We start from the raw sequence: 20,913 nt of genomic DNA, 5'->3' as shown, positions 1-20,913 counted from the left end.
CAGCTGACTCATGTCAGTAATTAAGGAGATTTAAGCCCAGGGAAAGGTGAGCCCTGGGCCAGAGCTCACCTTTGGTTATAGCGTCCTCGGTCTCGATCTGTTAGTATGTGAATTGGTGTGGGTCCAGACAGACTGACAACGCACATCATACACAAAGTTTTTTTCCTTCTTTTTCAAATCTTTGGATCACGTGCGTGCCGAACCGTGGAGTGGGATCAGTTCGGATTATGGATCAACCGTGATCCGCTGCACCACTAATGTATATATATGTGTATATGTGTGTGTGTGTGTGTGTGTGTGTGTGTGTGTGTGTGTGTGTGTGTGTGTGTGGTGAACATGTAGTGAAATAAACATCTAAATATTTGTATGTATTATTGAAAATCCACTAGTCTGAAAAATAATGATGCTGCTCTATGTTCACTTCATCTCAGCACCTGTTTGTGTCACTTCTGATGCTGCAGACCGCTGAGTCTATTTCATATTTGAATAGACCTTTTATAGTTTTCTTCCACTGTTTTTATTTTCTTATTCACATCTAAGAAAGACATGGTACAGAGAGGGTGGAGCTGCCTGCAGCTGTCTGTGGTGCTGAAGCTTTCAAACATTTCATACCAACACTGACTACAACTGTGACCACAGGGGGGCAGCATAGAGCCAGAGAGTGTTAGTGTAGCTGTTCAGCCCTATAGTAAGAAACAAGAAGACTGATGAAGGAAAAGCTTCTTCCACTGGTGTAACACACAGGTTTGTATGAAGTCACACTAACTAACCAGCAGTAACCCACATTTGATCAAAGCAGGGGCAGAACTTTAATAACAGGTTATAATGTGTCATCACAGTTGTTGTCAATCCAAACACACTTTCTGATTGTTGCTGTTTATTGTAAAAGAACAACACACTTGTGGTCTGACCTAATGCTGTAGTACAACAACAACTATACAAAGTCATCAAGACAAAAAACCTCATGCGAAATATTTGGCTTCCATATCCATCTTACAAGAAAATTGAAAAACAACTTCCATATTGAATGCAATGTTAAATCTAAATTTAATAAAGAATTAAATTTAGATTTGCCGAACATGCTTTTTCTGCATTTCAATCTCTTTTAAAGTTCCTATTTTTTAACTATAAAAAGAAGCAGCTACTTTCAGCTGTTTGAGAGAAACTGAAGAAGACATTTACTGAAGTTTTAGGACCAACAGACTGATGAATAAACCAAGTAAACCAAAGTAAAGACAAGCTGCACTTTGACTTTTATTAGAACAATTTGCTGGAACTACAGAGTAATGAAGTACTTCAAGGTTTTGTGTGGATGACTTCCAACCTTACTGTACAGCACAGAGCACAGAGGGACAATATATGTAATCAATATATGATGCAGAATGAACAAGTAAAGACTGTAAGCTGAGTCTGAGGCTCATGCAGGACATTTCATAGTGAGGTGTCTTTGGTTGGATTATTCAAACATTTACATCAAAGCACCAAACTCATTTCTCACAGATGAAGGTATTTGAATGAGAATAATATGACCGTCTCCATTTCCCATAACCGTCACAGCAGACTCCATAGTGATCATAACTGGGATTCTCATGTCCTTCTGCCCAGAACCTGTCAGAGAGATCAAATCTGATATGAAACTGGACTAAACTCATAACTATTGTCACATTCATATAAATATGCGTCTCTTTTGGAATATTTCCAATATTTGCTGTATTTCTTTCCCAGGTTTCTCGCCCACTTTCCCTCCTTTAGACTTTTCTCTGAGAATCATCATGCACACTAAAACAGCTTTCAAGCTTTGATGAATATGAAATCTTCCTGCTGTAAAAATGGAGAATAAAAAGAAGTCAGAGCTGACTTTCTGCTGTTTGAAACTGTTTGTCAGCTGTTTACAGACATCACTTTGAAATGTGTGTCTATCAGGTCATATTTACTGAAGCTTCTTCCTTCATATGTTCTGAAGTTTTACAAACACCAAAGAAGAAGAGACAGGAATTCTCTGAAACACTTTTTGTTCTGTGAGAAAAGAAACATTACAGCACAAAAACATGAAGACAAATTGAACAAAGTGAAATGTGTCGGTCGCTGCTTTGAACATGTTTCAATCCTGATTCCTTCAAACTGACTTGTTGTAACTGAACGTCATCACAGACTGCAGATGAAGAGAGTTCAAGCACAGCTGTTCATTCAAAGGAGGATTTCTGCTTTTCTTTACATTCAGTTTGTGGGGCTGTTGGAAAATAGCTCAACTCATGTATTGCTGATCTATCTTCCAAAACATCCATGTTTCACTTCTAAATAATAACTCTGGAATAGAAACAAACTAATGTCTCACGTTTGTGTCAGCGCTGATCCGTCCACCCATTCCCATTCATATCCTCCTGATGTCTGGTTGGATCTCAGACCAATCCAAGAGTGTCCTCTGAAATTACTGACAAATTCCTGTTTGAGAAGAGACACAAATATTGTCTCCAGTCATGATTCAGCACTTCTGTTGTAGTGACATCATCTTGTGAACATGTCTGAAGGAAGAATAACTGTGATGAAACTTTTCTTCCATTGTGCAGAAATCAGAAAGAGCCAAAGAATCGATGAATATCAGCTCCTCCTGTAGCTCAGTCAGTGTTGCAGTGGAATCAGTGTTAACAAATCATTTGATTCAGTTGGATTGAATCAGAAAAATAATCTGGATTATGAGGATTTCTCTCATTTTATAACATTTCTGTGTAAATTAAATGTTTGTCAAATGTGTAAAAACTTTACGTTTGAATGTGTCTGCAACAAAAAAGGAGAATCCAAGAAATCCATCAGAGTGGAGACAGGAAGCAGGTCACAGACTGACAGCAGGTCAAAGACACAAGTAACAGATGACTGTCAGCTCCATCAAAGATCACACAGACATGAACAAACACACCCACCTGTTCCTCTTTGCTGTTTATCATCACCAGATCAGCTCCTTTATCCTGACAGGCTCTCCTGCTCTCAGACCAAGTTTTCCACTCAGTGGATTTAAAGTAACAGCTGCTTCCAAATCTCGTCCATCGATCAGGACACTTCTCTTAAAGTCAAACACGTTTTAAAGACAGACTTTGTGTCCTGTTGTATCACATTAATCTTTGGTTCCTGTCATTTTCCCTGTAAATGCTTCATTTAAACTCAGGTTTTCTCTCTTATTCATAATGAACTGAAACTTACATTTATACAGAGAAACTGTTACACAGCATCAAACATTTAGGATTCAAAACAAAGACACAATCAGGTTATCACTGTGTAACACTGATGTTTTCTATCAGTTATTAAGTGTGCCTATGCCAAAAGGCACACTTATTACTATTGCTCGGATTTATTATTCTTATTATTATTATTATTATTATTTTCCTTTTTCAGCCTGAAATTTCCGCGCGTAACTCATCCCACAGTTTTGACACAAGCTTCATATATGTTATATCATCTTGTGCGGCTGGATCAGGAATGGTGTGCTATGACTTTTGGTGTTTATTACTTCTATAGTTTTTTAAATATGAATATTTTAATGCAAGTTTTTGCCCATTCAAATGAATGGGAACGAACGAAAGTGAAACTTTACTTACTTTGTGGTGTGTTTGCTCACTCACTTAATTTGTGGTGTGTTGGCTCACTCTAGTGGTATGTCCCCGTATTTGGATTACTATAATGACAACAATACGAACGGCGCGCACAGCGTTGGTGCTTTCAGGAACCATTGGAATTCTTAAGGTTGCACGAAGCATTGAATAGTTACGGTAACGGCAAGGGTGTATGCTTGGTGGAAAACTGCATATCCCACAATTCAAAGCACGCCTCTACCAGTCAAACAATGGCGGCTGCCACTTGGTTTAATATATTCCTCTTATTTGTGTTTCTAGGTCACAAAGTAAACTTTTAAGATATTTTCAGGTGAGAATGTAGGTGTGTAAACGTCAAATATCTGCTCGTTTTGTCAAAATATCCCATATTAGCAACAGATTTCTCACGATGTTGCTGCTAGCCGGCTAGCTAGCGCCGCTTCGCTCAAAAGCACCCAGGCTTGGCTTTCAGTGAGGCGTCTCTAACTCCTTTCACCCCCGATCGCTCCGCAAACAGTCTTTGTCTTAGCTGGACTTATTTTTCGTTTATATGGGCCGATGATGCTGGTCGATGTGGAAAAAATAACTGAGTTGTTCATATACCGGTGGCTAGCTAGCTCCGCGTTAGCCACCGGTATATGTCTCTTCCCCTCGTATGCGGGGAAAGAAACACCGATCGACCGGTGGTGGCTAACGCGGAGCTCAATCGTGGATAAGGGAAACCCAGTGCAGGAGAAGCAGGCGGCTGGTGAACTGAATTTCAGGTAAGACGTTATTAACTGCACTCTATTTGGGTCAGATATAAACCGAGTTTAGGTGTAGTTTATTTTCGTTGTGCTGACAGTTACAATAACTGTACTGCGTGCTAGCTAGCACGACGGAGTTTCTATACAGCTGTGCGCGCTAAGTTACTGATTTTGAACTTTATGACAGCCTCCCCTATTTTCAGGCGAGAATGTAGGGGTGTAAACTTCAAATATCTGCTCGTTTTATCAAGAAGTCCCATATTTTATCAAGAAGTCCCATATCTCTCACGATGTTACTGCTAGCGCCGCATGGCAGCTAGCTGGCTAGGGCGGGTTGGCTGACACCTAGGCCGGGCTGACTGATACCCAGGCCGGCTCACGCTCTCGTTTCACCGCCGCATGGCAGCTAGCCGGCTAGCTGGCTAGCGCGGCTTGGCTGCCACCCAGGTCGGGCTGGCTGACACCCAGGCTGGGCTGGCTGACACCCAGGCCCGCTCACGCTGTCGTGTCACCCCTAGTCTTTCGTGATGACTCTTGGTTGGCTGCTGGACTTATTTTTCATTTATATGGGCTGGTGATTCAGTATGAGTGTCCGGTGAACTGAATGTCAGGTAAGACGTTATGTATATGTAAGGTAGTGACTGGAATAAGTCACAAGGTGTCGCTGTTGAGCTGCATATATGTTGTAAATTTTAGCAATTTTGACCATTTGTCCTCTGCAAGGACACCGTAGTTCAGATTTCTCGTTCGCGTGGGCGCCATCTTGGTTCAGTGTTTACTGTGATGTGCAAAGGTAAGCACTGTCAGTGGCGAACTGCATTGGTTTTGTTTAAAAATAAGTGTTCCACTGTGTAAAATAGCGGTTTGTCATTTAAGCCGAGCATATATTTTGTTTATTGAGAGGTTCATGTATTGTCTGATGAGAGTATGAGACAAAGATATACTTTTCTTTCTTACTCTCATATAAAATATTTAGCTTTTATTAAATAGTTATCTGAATCTTACAACCAAAGTTTGTATAATAATACACAAGATTGGCTGTAGACCATTGTTAATCATTCAGAACACTGTGTAAAAATAACAAAAAACAAAGAGTGAATGAAAAGTGCATAAATATTTATTTTACGTGTTTGATGTGTGTGGCAGGGCGTGGTCTGCAGTGCCGCTGCAGGGGAGGTGGACCCACCTCAGCGGCATCTGCAGACCACGCCTCTCAGGTGTAAAGTCTGTGCTCTCTCTGCTTTTTTTTTTTTTTTTTTTTTTGTGTATGTGTCGGGCTATGAGATGAAAAGCTACAGCCGGCTGTGTGGGTACAGCAACTATGTGTGAAAAGTGGTACATAACGTAATGCTTCAAAGTGTGTTCATGCAAACATTGTCGGGTCTGCTTATGAACCTCTGTGCACAGCGTCTACAAATTGGGGCTGTACGAAGTCACCTCATCTTTACACAAAACCGTAAGCTGTCATCTGTGAGGCGCGAGCGGTGTTTGGTTTTACCATAGTTCATGGTGGAGAATGGCTGCTCTGCTGAGTTTTGCTCTCTGTAGCCGTTTGAATGGCAAACTATACTGATTAGCGGCGGCATAGGCACACTTAAAATTTCTTCAGAAATTTTCGCTTTCTAGTTCAAACTTTATTACCTTCTATCTTCTCCTTCAGCTTCTTCACTTCTTCCTGTAACTGACTGTTGAGTCGTTTTGTTTCTGTAGAAAAAAACATGTTAAAAAATGTAAATATAAATTTTATCTGACATTAGTATTTTCTTGTTAATTTTAAATACTTTCTTACCTTGATGTTCAGTCTGTAGCTCGTTGTAACTGTGGTTCAGTTTATTGTGTTTGATTTGAAGTTTGTTGAATTCACTCTTGTTCAAAGCATCTGAAATATTTCAGTGAAATCAAAATAAAATAAAATAAAATGAGTGAAACGTTGAACAGAAATAATCTTCTTCCTCTGCTTTGTCAAATATCAATAAGAGTCAGAAACTTGCAGCCATTGCTCTTTAACATGTCCTGTGGGTGGAGGTGTTAGAACTACAGGAAATCTGATGAGCTAAATACGTATCAACTGTGAACAAAAACCACTGACAAGATTCAGAATAATTGTGCTTCAGTGTGGAGGAAGAAGGTGAAGAGTCAAACAGCATTTCTACACCTGTAGTCAGAGATGTTATCTACATGCTTTGAAAGAATAGATTCGGACTCATGTGACATGTGCCTGTTCTCACTGAAAATATGTCTTTTTACATTCAGTCAAAGCTGCTCTGAGGCTTCAACACTTCCTCATATCAAAGGTGTTTCCATGTGATCAGGTACTTCCTGTATTTGCTGTGGCAGAAGGACACGTTCTGGTTGTGAAGCTGCATGTTTGTTGGCTGCTGGGATTCAGTATCAGTCATACATTCATTTGCAGCCAAGATCCCATCTTTGTAGCTCAGACTGCTGAAGACTCACACTGACTGCCTGCAGCATCTCATATAGCACACACAGCATCAGTGTCTATGATACAGTAACAGACTGAACTTTGACCTGTTGTTATGACTGTCATCATATTTGTGTCATTTTGTGTAACTGCTGTGTTTTTCTGTCCTTCATGCAAAGCTCTGCATGCTGCGCCTCAGCTGTGACTGAATGAGAGGATGATAACGGGCATGTGCAGGTACTCTGCTGTGATTGGTGCACCAACATGCTGCTTTATGATTACATAAAGAGCCAAGATGGCCGCCGTCTGCAGACGACTCATTCAGCTTTTCCTTGTTCCAACCTGCCACACCTGTGCAGCTCTCACTCTGTGTTTCCTGATGAGTTTGAAGCAGGTTGTGTTATGGTCCTGGGTCTGTTATATGTGATTTAGATTTTTTTTTGGCCTTTCTATTATTTTCATGTAACTTTAACTCTTTGGCTTTATATTCATATGCTACTTTTGCATGTTATATTTTCAGTGTTCTGCCCTTTTGTGTAAAGTTTCTGTCAGTGTTGGAGCCATTTTATGTTTTTGGTGCTATTGCAATTTCTCAGCACAAGAGGGAGTAGTAACCCTACTTGCCACTGTCGCCATAACCTTTTAATCCAGGTTCAGTGGTGCTCAGGTGTGATGAGATGGGACAGAGGCAAACAGTGTTTTGACCGTGTATCAGTGTGAATCAGGTCGTGTGAGATCCTTTTGGTGTCATCTTCAGAAATTGGAATATGGAAACTTGAGCTTGAGGCAAATGTTGGATCGATGTTGTTGAAATTAGAACAATAAAGGTTAAATTTTTAATTTCAAGCAAAAGATTAATGGACACTTTGCACAGGTCAGAGCACCTGTCACTCATCTTCTTGATCTTCGATTAGCGATGTTTGGCCCTACAGTCCCTGATTTTGCCTTTGTTTGATTACTTTCTCTTTAACCTTTGTTTAACCTGTGTCTGCTGTGTTTGGTATTTAGTTTACTTTCTTTGTCTGTTTTTCTGTGATTAGGTTCAGCTGTGTTCCCCTCCTGTTTCATCTCTTTTTTGCTTCACTCCACATGCGAGCCTTGTGTTTGCGCTGAGCAGAGGAGGGAGGGGCGGTAGTTACACTCGCAGCAGCACAGGAACAGAGCAGGAGGGAGAGAGAGAGAGAGAGAGCCAGGGACAACAACAATAGACAACATCACCACAATAGAAAGGTGTAGTAATGAAAATGAGTGACATCAAGAAAAGAAGCACAATCTGGAACCATTTATATTTCATTGACAGTACAAAGTGTGAGTGCAAGAAAATAATTATTATAATATGATGTGTTAAATTTGTTTAGATCAGAGGAATAAGGAAGGATTGGTCTGTGTTTCAGTTTGGCTTAGCTGTAGGCTGAGAGTGTAATTGTTTAGAAGGAAAGGAATTTATGGACACTGGGGTCTGCCTGCCATAGAAGGAGTCAGGAAGCTACAGTTGGGGGTTGCTGATGCTGATGTTTGTACCTTTAATAAAACTCATAATTGTTCTAAACTTAGAAGTAGGTTTGCAGGAGACTCTCCACCTTATCTGTCAATGTAAGACAACAAGAGGCCACTGGCCCAGTGGATGCAGAGTGGGAGTCTCAGTGTTTGTAATATGTTAACTGTGTTTTCTATGTTGTGTAGAGGAATTTGGTGTAGCTTGGGTGAGATTACTTTTATGACCCCCAGGACGTCACGTATACAGACACACAGACACAAAGTGCTTTGACTGTTACGACACACCCACACCTACATGCACACTCACTCATGTACACACGGGTATGCGCACACACAGGCACTCACGTGCTCGTGCATACACACAGACACAGAGTTTGCAGCACACCGTGGGGGTTTTATGATGGGGTCACTTCTATAAAGCTGGCTGTAACAGACAAAGGAGTGAAGATCTGCAGAGGGACACCGGCCTTGCACGTCTTCCCTTCTAGAAGATGCATGCTTAAATGAAGATGAATAAAGGTTTTGTGAAATGACTACTGAGTTCTGGTGCCGTCTCTGGATGCCCGAGGAATAAAAAGAACCGGGTGAAACTGATTTCGCAACAAAAGGCAGAGTGTAGAGTCTGCAAGAAAAGGATATCATATAGAGCCGGCTCCACAAACAACCTGCACAGGCACCTGAGAACTGTCCACCGCCTAAACCAACGCAGAGCTCTGTTAAACAGTTTTTGCAGAAGTCTGTGACCCCAGCAAGACAGAACTCAATTGATAAAGAGCTGGCAAAAATGATTGCACTTTCAGAAAGTTTACTCATGCACTGAATCCTATGTATGCAATTCCAAGCAGGAAAACACTCTCCCAAAAAATCATCCCGGGCCTATATGACAGAGAACGTGCATCTTCTTTTTGTTTTGCATGTTAATTTATATTTTGTTGTGTTGTGGGGTTTTTGTTGTCGTTTCACTTTCAATTAGTTTAAAAGGTAAAAGCTGAAAACTTAAATCGTTAATAAAACTGGAATTGTAAATAGTTGGTTTTTGTATTTTATAATTATAGACTGAGCTGCCTATAATAAACATACATAAATAAAACATATTTTTTATATTAGTAATTCATTTTGTGCATAATTTTACATTGTTGTTAATAATTAATTAATTAAACCAACAAAACAACCTAAAGAGAGGGTTGGGAGCCGAAAGAGCCAGTTCTCTAAAAAGAGAATTCCTATCACTAGTATTCATTCCCATTGTTTCCCTCGCCCTTTGTCCAGTCGTCTCACTAGCTGTGCTGTTCCTACTCTTTTTGTCTGTTTTTCTTGTACCTCATGGATTTTTGTTTCTCTTTTCCGGACCATCTGTACTTTCCTGGAATAAACACACTTTATGTTTAACATTTGTCCACCATGTTCTGCATTTGGGTCCTGAAGCTTCCACCACACCGTGGACAACATAACCTGATAGTTTGTAGGGCTGAGCTGCCTTTGACTTTGAACAGTTTTCTCCTGATTATGTTAGTTTGGGAGGTCAGCAGCTGCAACTTGTTTTGTTTCTTTTTATCAGATTATCTTTACACAAGAATCTGATTTAAAACATAAAATTAGCCCACTCTCAAATACAGTCATCTCCAACTTTAATACTTCTTAATAGTTTCTTACCTTCCATCTTGTCCTTCAGCTTCACTTCTTTCTGCAGCTGCTCTTTTTCCAAACTCACTAAAATATCTGGTTAGAAATGCAACAAAACAGGAAATTAATTTAAAATCATTGCACTTTCCCAGATGGACTTTTTTATTCTCACTTTAGATGAATGGAACTAACATGAACTTGTTAGCTAGCTGTTTAATACACCAAGTGAACTAACTAGTTGACATAATGACAGACCAGGCCACTGTCTAACGTAGTGTGACTGCACCTGTATCAGTCTGCAGCAGATGCTGCTGCCTGTCTGCTTTGTTGATATAAGATAAGATAACCTTTTTTTTTTTGTTTTCTCACAGCAGGAAGCGGACAGTGCAAAAGTTATATAGCAAAACTTAGAATATAATACGAATAATGTACTGTACCCAACTGTAAAGAATAGAGTAAAATAGAATAAAATATACAATAGGATAAAAATATAATGCAAATGCTTTATACAACTGAGTAAAAATACAACTTTGTCAGAGAAGAGTATTGCACTTAGTCTTATTGCACATGTGTGGATGTGTGTGTTTGATCAGCTGCAAAAGTCTTTGCAGAGGTCGACATTGAGGAATGTAAAACTGCTGGGGAAGGGTAAACATGAATTCAGTAAAATTGTAATTCACGTCGGCAGTAATGACACCCGGTTACGCCAATCGGAGGTCACTAAAATCAATATTGAATCGGTGTGCAACTTTGCCAAAACAATGTGGGACTCTGTAGTTTTCTCTGGTCCCCTCCCCAATCAGACCAGGAGTGACATGTTTAGCCGCATGTTCTCCTTAAATTGCTGGCTGTCTGAGTGGTGTCCAAAAAACAATGTGGGCTTCATAGATAATTGGCAAACCTTCTGAAGGAAACCTGGTCTTGTTCCCACTCCTCCACTTTGGATGGAGCAGCTCTCATTTCTAAAAATATAGACAAATTTAGTAAATGCCCCAGACCATGGCTATCCAGATTTGGGACCAGGAAGCAGAGTTGCAGTCTTACACGCCTCTCTGCAGCTTCCCTCCTCCTGTTACACACCCCCCCCCCCCCCCCCAAAAAAAAAAACATCTCCAAAGAGACTGTGTCAACTCCCAAACAGACAAAAAAACCAAACTAAGGACCAGCAAAAAATGACTAAAACATAAAAAATCACAAAGAAAGAACAATACAGTATCCACATATGAACCAAAGAGTAAAACAGTGAAATGTGGATTATTAAATATTAGGTGTCTCTCCTCCAAGTCTCTGTTAGTACATGACTTAAATTCCATAATGTTCAAAATCAGCACGATGGGAACTGAAGAGTAATGTTTCTCTACTTCCAGGCAGAGACAGAGATCGAAGCGACTACCTATGAGAGCACATCAAGCCTGACATATGATTTAGTATTAAATACATTAGGTTACATAAAACTGGAGCCAGCTGTGATCTTCAAAGTGATACGTGACGAGTGAATCCTTTCCAGTGTGTCGTCAGCTTTAGCTGCTGGTGGTTAGCCACTAATGTTTAGGGATGGGTACCGGTATCCGGAGAAATGCGCCGTATTTGGTAGCTTGCTGCGAGAGCTCACACCGTGCACATCTACTGCGGGTGTGGTGCCTGTTATCGGACCCAGAGTTAGCAACATCCCCCAAAAACCCGAAGAGGAGAGTCCTGGCCCCTAGCCCTGCCAGTGTAGCAGAAATGATGAGGATGATGATGCAGCAGCAGCCGTTCTTCTCTGCGTGAGTAGCTTAATGCTGTTCGTGTGTAATTTACATTGAGTAGGCTAACCACGTTATTACATTAATGCATGTAAGGTGAACTAGCAAACATCATCATAGCTACATGCGGCTGTCTTCTTGTTTGATGGCAGATACTCCCTTCACCCTGGCCAAAAAGGCTAAAATGACCAAAGAAAAAGTGGAAAACAGTTAAACATGAGAGGTTTTTAGAAAAAGTTTGTGTTTTTTCCATTGTTTAAGCTTCCAGCCAAGAGTGATACCATATATGCCCCATAGCTGCAGAAAAGGCTAACATTGTTATCTTTATACAAAAAACAGCTGAACATGAGAGGTTTTTGGACAAAGTGTGTGTTCTCCATTCTTTAAGCACCGGTTTGGTACTGGTATTGGATAAAGCCTAAACAATTCCCATCCCTACTAACATTAAAGGCTTATGGTAAATGGCCTGTTTTTGTATAGCGCTTTACTAGTCCCTAAGGACCCCAAAGCACTTCACACATCCAGTCATCCACCCATTCACACACTAGTGACAGCAGCTACGTTGTAGCCACAGCCACCCTGGGGCGCACTGACAGAGGCGAGGCTGCCGGACACTGGCGCCACCGGGCCCTCTGACCACCAGAGGGAAGTGTCATGCCCAAGGACACGACGACCAAGACTGTCCAAGCCGGGGCTCGAACTGGCAACCTTCCGATTACAAGGCAAACTCCCAACTCTTGAGCCACGATAGCCTCGATAGCCTCGACAGCCTTGTATTAAGTTAATTTACTTTAGTGTAGATCTCATCAGTTAGCTGGGCCCCAGCACATTTGTAACCAGCCTGTAGGTAGTGAACATATTTCAGCAGTAGTGTAACATATATAAGAAAACTCTGCAGAGTGACTGTTTCTAACTGTAACATGAAGAGAGAACAGGAAGTGAACAGAATCAGGTCAACAACATCAAATAATTTCCCTTAAAATGTTAAAAAATCACAAATCTAACATGATAAATAAAGTTGCTCACAGCGTGTTAAGATTCCAGCCAGAATCAGCAGATACAGCACTCCCAGGGTCACTTCAAACGCTCTGAAACAGCTGCTGTCCACAGCTGGAAGCTTTCTCTGGGTGTGTTCATCTACAGAGAAAATACACAAAGAGTCCATTCATGGAGCACTAATGAGGGGCTCTGGAGCTGCTCCTTCTTCCTCCCTTTTATTATCTGTAGTTTGTATTTTTAGTTCGTTCCTACTTACCAGCTTCTTGTAATCCACCAGCAGGGTTCTGCTCTCCATCGTCTAACATCTCCACCTCGATTTGCTCTCTTCCTCCTCCATCCTCATGGGTCCCTCTGCTGTATTTCACCCTGGAGTCATGGACACCTTGAGTTTGTGTCGACATCTTAAGCTAAGAAGATATTTGACCGTCCGTCACTGTCTGCCTGTTTCTTTGAGTCAGGCAGCTTTGAACTGAAAATATCCAGGAAGTCAAACCAGAAGAGAGCCACAGTTTTCCTGTCACGTCATGATGTGTGAAATGCTGAGTTATTTATGAGCACTAACAGCATCCAACAAGATCTGAAGTTCAGTTCACTTCAAATGCAAAACTTTGACTGATGCAGTTTTAATTGATGACAAATGTGAACGAGTCAGAAACAGCAGAACAAACCACGAACACAACAAAGACTTCAAAAAGTCATTAAAACACCTCCAGAACATTCTGAACATTTCCTGTCTGAATATCTCAGAGACACTGAGGCTGAACTCAGCAGCAGCAACATGCACATCAATGCCTTTGTTAGATGCTGCTTTCATGAGTTTCTACATGTTGTAAGTCCACAGAATGAGAAGAGAGAAGAAGAGTTTGTGACACAGGAAATATGACGTCAGTGTGAACTGCTGAGTGGTTTTGATTCTGACCTGCAGAGAAGCTAACGGGGCGTCACGGCGTTGCAGAGGTTCGCTCTGTCACTGTCACCGTCTCCAGTTGGAAACAGACAAACAAACAGATTTCAACAAGACCTGAAGTTCAGATTTATCAGTTTAATTACTGAGATTTCATTGATGCCGTTGTGATTAATTACAAATGTGAACGAGTCAGAAACGAACAGCAGAATAAAGCACAAACACAGACAGCTTAAATACTTTTCTCCATTTATTTGGAAAACTTTTCCATTACATGCATTAATACATAGATACTTGTACACCAATACAAGCAAAGACACAAATGTATTTGAAATGTTTGTCATAATGCACAGACACTGAGCTTGAACTTAGCAGCAGCAACTTAAAAATAGCTTTCTCAGAAGCTGCTGTCATCACACAATATATATTGTTAGTAATGAGCGAATGTTTCTGATGCAGGAAATATGGCGTCAGTGTGAACTTCAGTTATTTCGAGTTTACCAGCAGAGAAACTCACAGCATGCAACAAGATCTGAAGTCATTTTGATGAATTGAAACGCTGAAATGTCTTTGATGCAGTTAGAATTCAATGAAATGCTGAAAATCATCTGAAGCGAAACACAACCAGGGTCTGTGGTCATTAGTTAAAAGCTTTGCACCAATCACATGTGGACACATACAGGCTGCAGGTAAAGGGTCCAAAGCAGGAAGTGTGTCACATGGAAACTGGCTCTGAAACTGTCTGATTCATGAAGACGACTAAGGCCCACATTACAAAAAGACCCGAGTAATGTTCAGAGTCATCAACAGACTTTAACCGTGTCCACTGTGAGGGTTGTTGTTTCTGGACTTTTCCTTTCTGCCATGCTGAAATGAACTTTGACCTTCAGTGTGTTAACGCTGTGCAGGCAGCTCGCTGCAAACTAAGCAGGAAGGTAAAGTTGTGTTTTGATGTAAGTGAAGAAGAAGAAGGAAAGTTGTTTTAAACGGATTCATCTTCACTTATTCACACGTTGTAAGTTTGACAAACTGAATTTGTGCTGGTTTCAGTCTCTTGGTTCCTGATTTGTAGCTAAAAGTAAGAAGCAGCAACTTTCAGCTGTTTGAGAGAAACTGAAGAAGACGTTTACTGAAGTTTTAGGACCAACAGGCTGATGAATAAACCAAGTAAAGCAAAGTAAAGACAAGCTGCACTTTGACTTTTATTAGAACAATTTGCTGGAACTACAGAGTAATGAAGTACTTCAAGGTTTTGTGTGGATGACTTCCAACCTTACTGTACAGCACAGAGCACAGAGGGACAATATATGTAATCAATATATGATGCAGAATGAACAAGTAAAGACTGTAAGCTGAGTCTGAGGCTCATGCAGGACATTTCATAGTGAGGTGTCTTTGGTTGGATTATTCAAACATTTACATCAAAGCACCAAACTCATTTCTCACAGATGAAGGGCTTTGATTCAGAAGAATCGTGACGATGGCATTTCCCGTCATAAATACAGTAAACTACATTGTGATCTGACCATGGCTCTTTTGGTCCTTCTGCCCAGAACCTGTCAGAGAGATCAAATCTGATAAGAAACTGGACTAAACTCATAACTATTGTCACATTCATATAAATATGCGTCTCTTTTGGAATATTTCCAATATTTGCTGTATTTCTTTCCCAGGTTTCTCGCCCACTTTCCCTCCTTTAGACTTTTCTCTGAGAATCATCATGCACACTAAAACAGCTTTCAAGCTTTGATGAATATGAAATCTTCCTGCTGTAAAAATGGAGAATAAAAAGAAGTCAGAGCTGACTTTCTGCTGTTTGAAACTGTTTTGTCAGCTGTTTACAGACATCACTTTGAAATGTGTGTCTATCAGGTCATATTTACTGAAGCTTCTTCCTTCATATGTTCTGAAGTTTTACAAACACCAAAGAAGAAGAGACAGGAATTCTCTGAAACACTTTTTGTTCTGTGAGAAAAGAAACATTACAGCACAAAAACATGAAGACAAATTGAACAAAGTGAAATGTGTCGGTCGCTGCTTTGAACATGTTTCAATCCTGATTCCTTCAAACTGACTTGTTGTAACTGAACGTCATCACAGACTGCAGATGAAGAGAGTTCAAGCACAGCTGTTCATTCAAAGGAGGATTTCTGCTTTTCTTTACATTCAGTTTGTGGGGCTGTTGGAAAATAGCTCAGCTCATGTATTGCTGATCTATCTTCCAAAACATCAGTGTTTCACTTCTAAATAATAACTCTGGAATAGAAACAAACTAATGTCTCACGTTTCTGTCAGCGCTGATCCGTCCACCCATTCCCATTTATATCCTCCTGATGTCTGGTTGGATCTCAGACCAATCCAATAGTATCCTCCAAATTTACTGAGAAATTCCTGTTTGAGAAGAGACACAAATATTGTCTCCAGTCATAATTCAGCACTTCTGTTGTAGTGACATCATCTTGTGAACATGTCTGAAGGAAGAATAACTGTGATGAAACTTTTCTTCCATTGTGCAGAAATCAGAAAGAGCCAAAGAATCGATGAATATCAGCTCCTCCTGTAGCTCAGTCAGTGTTGCAGTGGAATCAGTGTTAACAAATCATTTGATTCAGTTGGATTGAATCAGAAAAATAATCTGGATTATGAGGATTTCTCTCATTTTATAACATTTCTGTTATTTCAATGTTTTGTGTTGACTTGGTTTCTAAGGATCATCTGAACTGGTTCCCATTTAATCCTGGTTCTTTAACTGCTTTGAATTCCTCTCCTTCATAATTCAATGTGAATCTCCAGTTTGCTGTATTGTAATCGATCCACCTCCCAAATCCTGCAATCATTTCCTGAATGGATTCTCTAATCTTCTCTCATCTGTTATTGTTCATAAAGTCATTTTAGTAGATGAGTCTAATTTACTTATTGATGATCCCTCTAACAACACTGCCACACAATTGATGAACACTGCAGCATCATTTCATGTAGTGCATCATGTTGTCGGCCCCACACATAACGCTGACCTTCCACATGTCTGACCTACTATCCAATCACAGATGTATCATCTTTGACAGGCTTACAGTCAGTGTTGTCTTCCCAGAGACAAACTGCTGTCACTCCCATGTCTTCTAATGACTGTGGACATTTTTCGATTTCTTCACTGGCAACATCAACAGTATCAGGTCAGAGTTCAAGTCTGTACCTCTTCAACCGCCCCAAGTCTCTCCTCCAGTTCTGTTGTTGGAGTTCAAACTCCTTCCTGCTGCCATCTCCCCCTGACTTCTCTCTATTAGAAACCAGTCCCTTTCATTTCAGCTGACTTTCAAACAGCCAGAGTCTTTGTGAGTGGGATCAACCCTCCTTACATCCCACTGTTTTAAATCAAGTTGCTCATCAGCTCCTTCAGATCTTTGATCAATTCCAACCTGGTTCCAGACAAACCACAGCACTGAAACAGCTTTCATGAAAGTTACTAACCAGATTCTTCTGCGCTGGGATAAAGACTCCATTTGAGTCCTGCTTGACTTCTCTGCAGCCTTCATACTGTTGATGGTGCTCCTCTTATTAACACACTACAAACTGGCATCACTGGTGCTGCTCTCACATGGTTTTCTTCATACTTATCAAACAGATACTTCATATTAATCAATGTGTGTCCTCATCTGAGTCCCACATGCCTCAGTCCTTGGACCAGTTCTGTTCTCTTTATAAATGCTGCCCCTGTGACATCTGCTTAATGGTTTTAATGGGATCTCCTAGCACTGCTGTGCAGATGACACACACACTAATGCTTTTCTGTCGAGCCTCTCCTGCCTCAGTGAATGCTTCTCTGTCATCATTTCATGGATTTAAACTTCCTTCATCTCAAACTGAAGTTGTGCTGTTTGGCTCAGTTCCTCTGAGGAGGTCAGTCAGTACATCGTCCCCCTCACCAGTAACATCCAATCACCTGTTAAAGATCATTTTGAACCAACAGCTGCATTTTGAGCCTCACATGTCAAAGGTCAGCCAGTCTTGTTTCCTTTAGCTCAGAAATATTGCAAAGATCAAATCTTTACTGTGATTCAATCATCTGGAACTTTGAGTTCATACTTTCTCCTGCCTGATTATTGTAATTCACTTTTCACCTGCATTTCTCAGTCCTCCATAGTTGGTCTGCAGTTAGTGCAGAACTCAGCAGCAAGGCTGCAAACAAAACCTGGCCTGCAGTCTCATATCTCACCTATTCTTGCTTCTCTTCACTGGCTTACAGTGAACTTCAGAATCCTCTTTTAAATCCTGTTATGAACATATAAAGCTGTGCATGAACAGGCCCCTGCTTATATAGCAGAGCTTCTTGGACCTTATCACTGCAGCCGGCCTCTCTGATCATCTAATCAGCGTCTCCCAACTGTCCCTCGCTCTGATTTGAACACCAGAGGCCATCGTGCTTTTGAGCTTGTTGCAGCCAAACTGTGGAACAGCCTTCCTCAGACTATCAGGTCAGCTGACTGTTAACGGCTGAAACTCATTTTTACAGGTTAGCTCTCCCTCAATCTTTTCCCCTTTATTTTCCTCCATAGTTTCTAACTGTTGTGTTTCTGATGGAATGAATGTGCTGCTTTGTTTATGTGTCTGTATGTTTGCACATGTATACTTATCATCAATGTGTGGCTTTAATTCACAGTATGAAGAACTTTGTAACTCACTGTCAGCTCCATCAAAGATCACACAGACATGAACAAACACACCCACCTGTTCCTTTTTGCTGTTTATCATCACCAGATCAGCTCCTTTATCCTGACAGGCTCTCCTGCTGTCAGGCCAAGTTTTACTCTCAGTGGATTTAAAGTAACAGCTGCTTCCAAATCTCGTCCATCGATCAGGACACTTCTCTTAAAGTCAAACACATGTTTTAAAGTCAGACTTTGTGTCCTGTTGTATCACATTAATCTTTGGTTCCTGTCATTTTCCCTGTAAATGCTTCATTTAAACTCAGGTTTTCTCTCTTATTCATAATGAACTGAAACTTACATTTATACAGAGAAACTGTTACACAGCATCAAACATTTAGGATTCAAAACAAAGACACAATCAGGTTATCACTGTGTAACACTGATGTTTTCTATCAGTTATTCAAACTTTATTACCTTCTATCTTCTCCTTCAGCTTCTTCACTTCTTCCTGTAACTGACTGTTACTCCAACCAACTGAAATATTTCAGTGAAACCAAAATAAAATAAAATAAAATAAAATGAGTGAAACGTTGAACAGAAATAATCTTCTTCCTCTGCTTTGTCAAATATCAATAAGAGTCAGAAACTTGCAGCCATTGTTCTTTAACATGTCCTGTGGGTGGAGGTGTTAGAACTACAGGAAATCTGATGAGCTAAATACGTATCAACTGTGAACAAAAACCACTGACAAGATTCAGAATAATTGTGCTTCAGTGTGGAGGAAGAAGGTGAAGAGTCAAACAGCATTTCTACACCTGTAGTCAGAGATGTTATCTACATGCTTTGAAAGAATAGATGCTGACTCATGTGACATGTGCCTGTTCTCACTGAAAATATGTCTTTTTACATTCAGTCAAAGCTGCTCTGAGGCTTCAACACTTCCTCATATCAAAGGTGTTTCCATGTGATCAGGTACTTCCTGTATTTGCTGTGGCAGAAGGACACGTTCTGGTTGTGAAGCTGCATGTTTGTTGGCTGCTGGGATTCAGTATCAGTCATACATTCATTTGCAGGAGAAGTTCAGAGGTTGTATCTTATCTTACAGCATATGGACAGGATGATGATCCCAGCTAACATCAGGAGGCACAGCACTCTTAGACCCAGTGTAGCACATCTGAAAGAGCCCTTCAGGACTGAAGGAGGATTCTGAGTCTGTGGTCCTGTTAGAAAGCAGTGTGGATGTTGGTTTGGTAAATGGACCGATTCTTATACAACACTCTTCTACTCTCCCGGAGTACTCACAGCGCTGATACAACATGCCTCATTCACCCATTCACACCCACTCATACAAGCACTTCTAAACACAAGTGCGAACTAAACTACATTCACACTCCGATGAACACATCGGAGGGTAACTTGGGGTTAGTATCTTGCCCAAGGATATTTGGCATGTAGACTGGAGGGGATCGAACCACCAACCTTCCTATCAGCTGATCAGCTCTACCACCTGGCTCTGGCTCAGGTGGTAGAGCTGTTTGTTATTTCCTGTCTCTCTGTCTTTAATAGACCTGTGGTTTCATGAGCTCATCTCCACAAGAGTCAGACACCAAAATATGACATCCGCATTGTGTTTAACCCTCAAGTGTCCAAACGCTTTACGTGACTACAGCAACAGAACGGGGTTATGGATGAGATCATATATTAGTTAAATATGTCTTTAACATACCATGAGACTGATGTGTTCATCTACGACACACATTCAGAAATGTTCTCATATCTTTAAATGCATTTTTCTCTCATTTTCATGGTAAAAATTTGACACACGTGTGCTTTAGAACTGATGTATTTCCTGATATTGCAGCTTCCCTTTAAAGGACCAGGTAGATGATATTTGTGTAACTGGGTTAGAAACAGCATCCAAACGCTCGCCCACAGCCTTCCTCTCTGCACTGCTCACGCGTTCGTAAAGCAGCGTGTACTTCAGGATATCTTTGAATCTGGGCTGTTATCCACGATTCACTGTTTATTTTTACAAATGAAAATGTAACAATAGCACATTTAAATATACAAGTCAGGGAGTAAAAGAGCCTCCTTGGTCCCTATAAAGTGTCCAAATCTGTTTTCTGTGCAGAGCGTCTGTTTCAAAGTCAGTAAGAGGAAATAATCGTACATCACAGGAAACAGCGAGTCAGGTAAAAAGTTTGACGTTTGATGGCAGTTTGTGAAAACTTAACTGTAACAAACCAGAAATGAAATGTTATTACGGTTCACTCACCTCCTCCTGCATCTGCACTCTCGTAGATATCCACCTCCCTCTGCTCCCACTCTGCTCCGTCCTCCTTTCTGCTGTATCTCACCTTCTTTGATAGATCTGGTTCAGCATAAATATCTGAGGACATCGTGAGAGGATGGAGACGCTGAGCAGGAGTTTAAGCTGTACTCTAACAGGTGTGCAGTACTACAGTGACATCCTGTCCGCACACTGCTGTCACTCTGGCCAGCCTTCTTCCTGCTTTTGTACAGGAAGAAGCTTCAAGGAAGTGGCAAAGAAAGACAAACCACAAACTCCTCCGTGCAGAACGCAGTTCAGTTTTTATATTTGTAAAGTCACTGACATCAAATATTAAAGCATTGGAACAAGAAGAACTTCATTTTTCACAAACACGTTCACAGCTCAGATTAAAGGAAAAGTCACTTTGTCACTTACAGATTTATTTCTGCTGCACTTTAAAGAAACAAACTGTTAA

The 20,913-nt window shown here is 40.7% G+C and overlaps 1 protein-coding gene across 2 annotated transcripts; it reads right to left on the bottom strand.

Annotated features, from left to right (window-relative positions):
• Nucleotides 1–1,487: 1,487 nt before the first annotated feature.
• Nucleotides 1,488–20,565, bottom strand: LOC146609112 (low affinity immunoglobulin epsilon Fc receptor-like). 2 transcript variants are annotated; one of them, XM_085346522.1, is made up of 8 exons: nt 12,873–13,017; nt 12,644–12,754; nt 9,903–9,968; nt 6,120–6,209; nt 5,972–6,034; nt 2,919–3,058; nt 2,336–2,442; nt 1,488–1,608 (listed from the first exon to the last, which is right to left on the bottom strand). In XM_085346522.1, the coding sequence occupies exons 1-8, from the start codon at nt 13,015–13,017 to the stop codon at nt 1,488–1,490; spliced, it is 843 nt and encodes a 280-aa protein (XP_085202648.1). The 2 variants fall into 2 exon arrangements, with proteins under 2 accessions (XP_085202648.1, XP_085202649.1); XM_085346523.1 differs by lacking the exons at nt 9,903–9,968; nt 12,644–12,754; nt 12,873–13,017 and adding exons at nt 19,270–19,431; nt 20,442–20,565.
• Between the last annotated feature and the right edge of the window lie 348 nt (nt 20,566–20,913).

The sequence above is a fragment of the Diplotaxodon limnothrissa genome, linkage group LG22 (genome assembly GCF_057381915.1).
Source record: "Diplotaxodon limnothrissa isolate DT_005_m linkage group LG22, D_limnothrissa_male_GT1.1, whole genome shotgun sequence".
In the NCBI taxonomy this organism is placed as follows: Eukaryota; Metazoa; Chordata; class Actinopteri; order Cichliformes; family Cichlidae; genus Diplotaxodon; species Diplotaxodon limnothrissa.
This window is presented reverse-complemented; position numbering and strand designations above follow the sequence as displayed.

What these genes read in the sequence shown, in the direction of transcription:
- LOC146609112 (XM_085346522.1), bottom strand. Translation starts at nt 13,017, where the DNA reads ATGTCGACACAAACTCAAGGTGTCCATGACTCCAGGGTGAAATACAGC. An exon ending in TGGTGGATTACAAGAAGCTG is followed by an intron (nt 12,755 to 12,872) that starts GTAAGTAGGAAC and finishes TTTTCTCTGTAG; the next exon opens with ATGAACACACCCAGAGAAAG. An exon ending in GCTGAAGGAGAAGATAGAAG is followed by an intron (nt 3,059 to 5,971) that starts GTAATAAAGTTT and finishes TTTGACTTTAAG; the next exon opens with AGAAGTGTCCTGATCGATGG.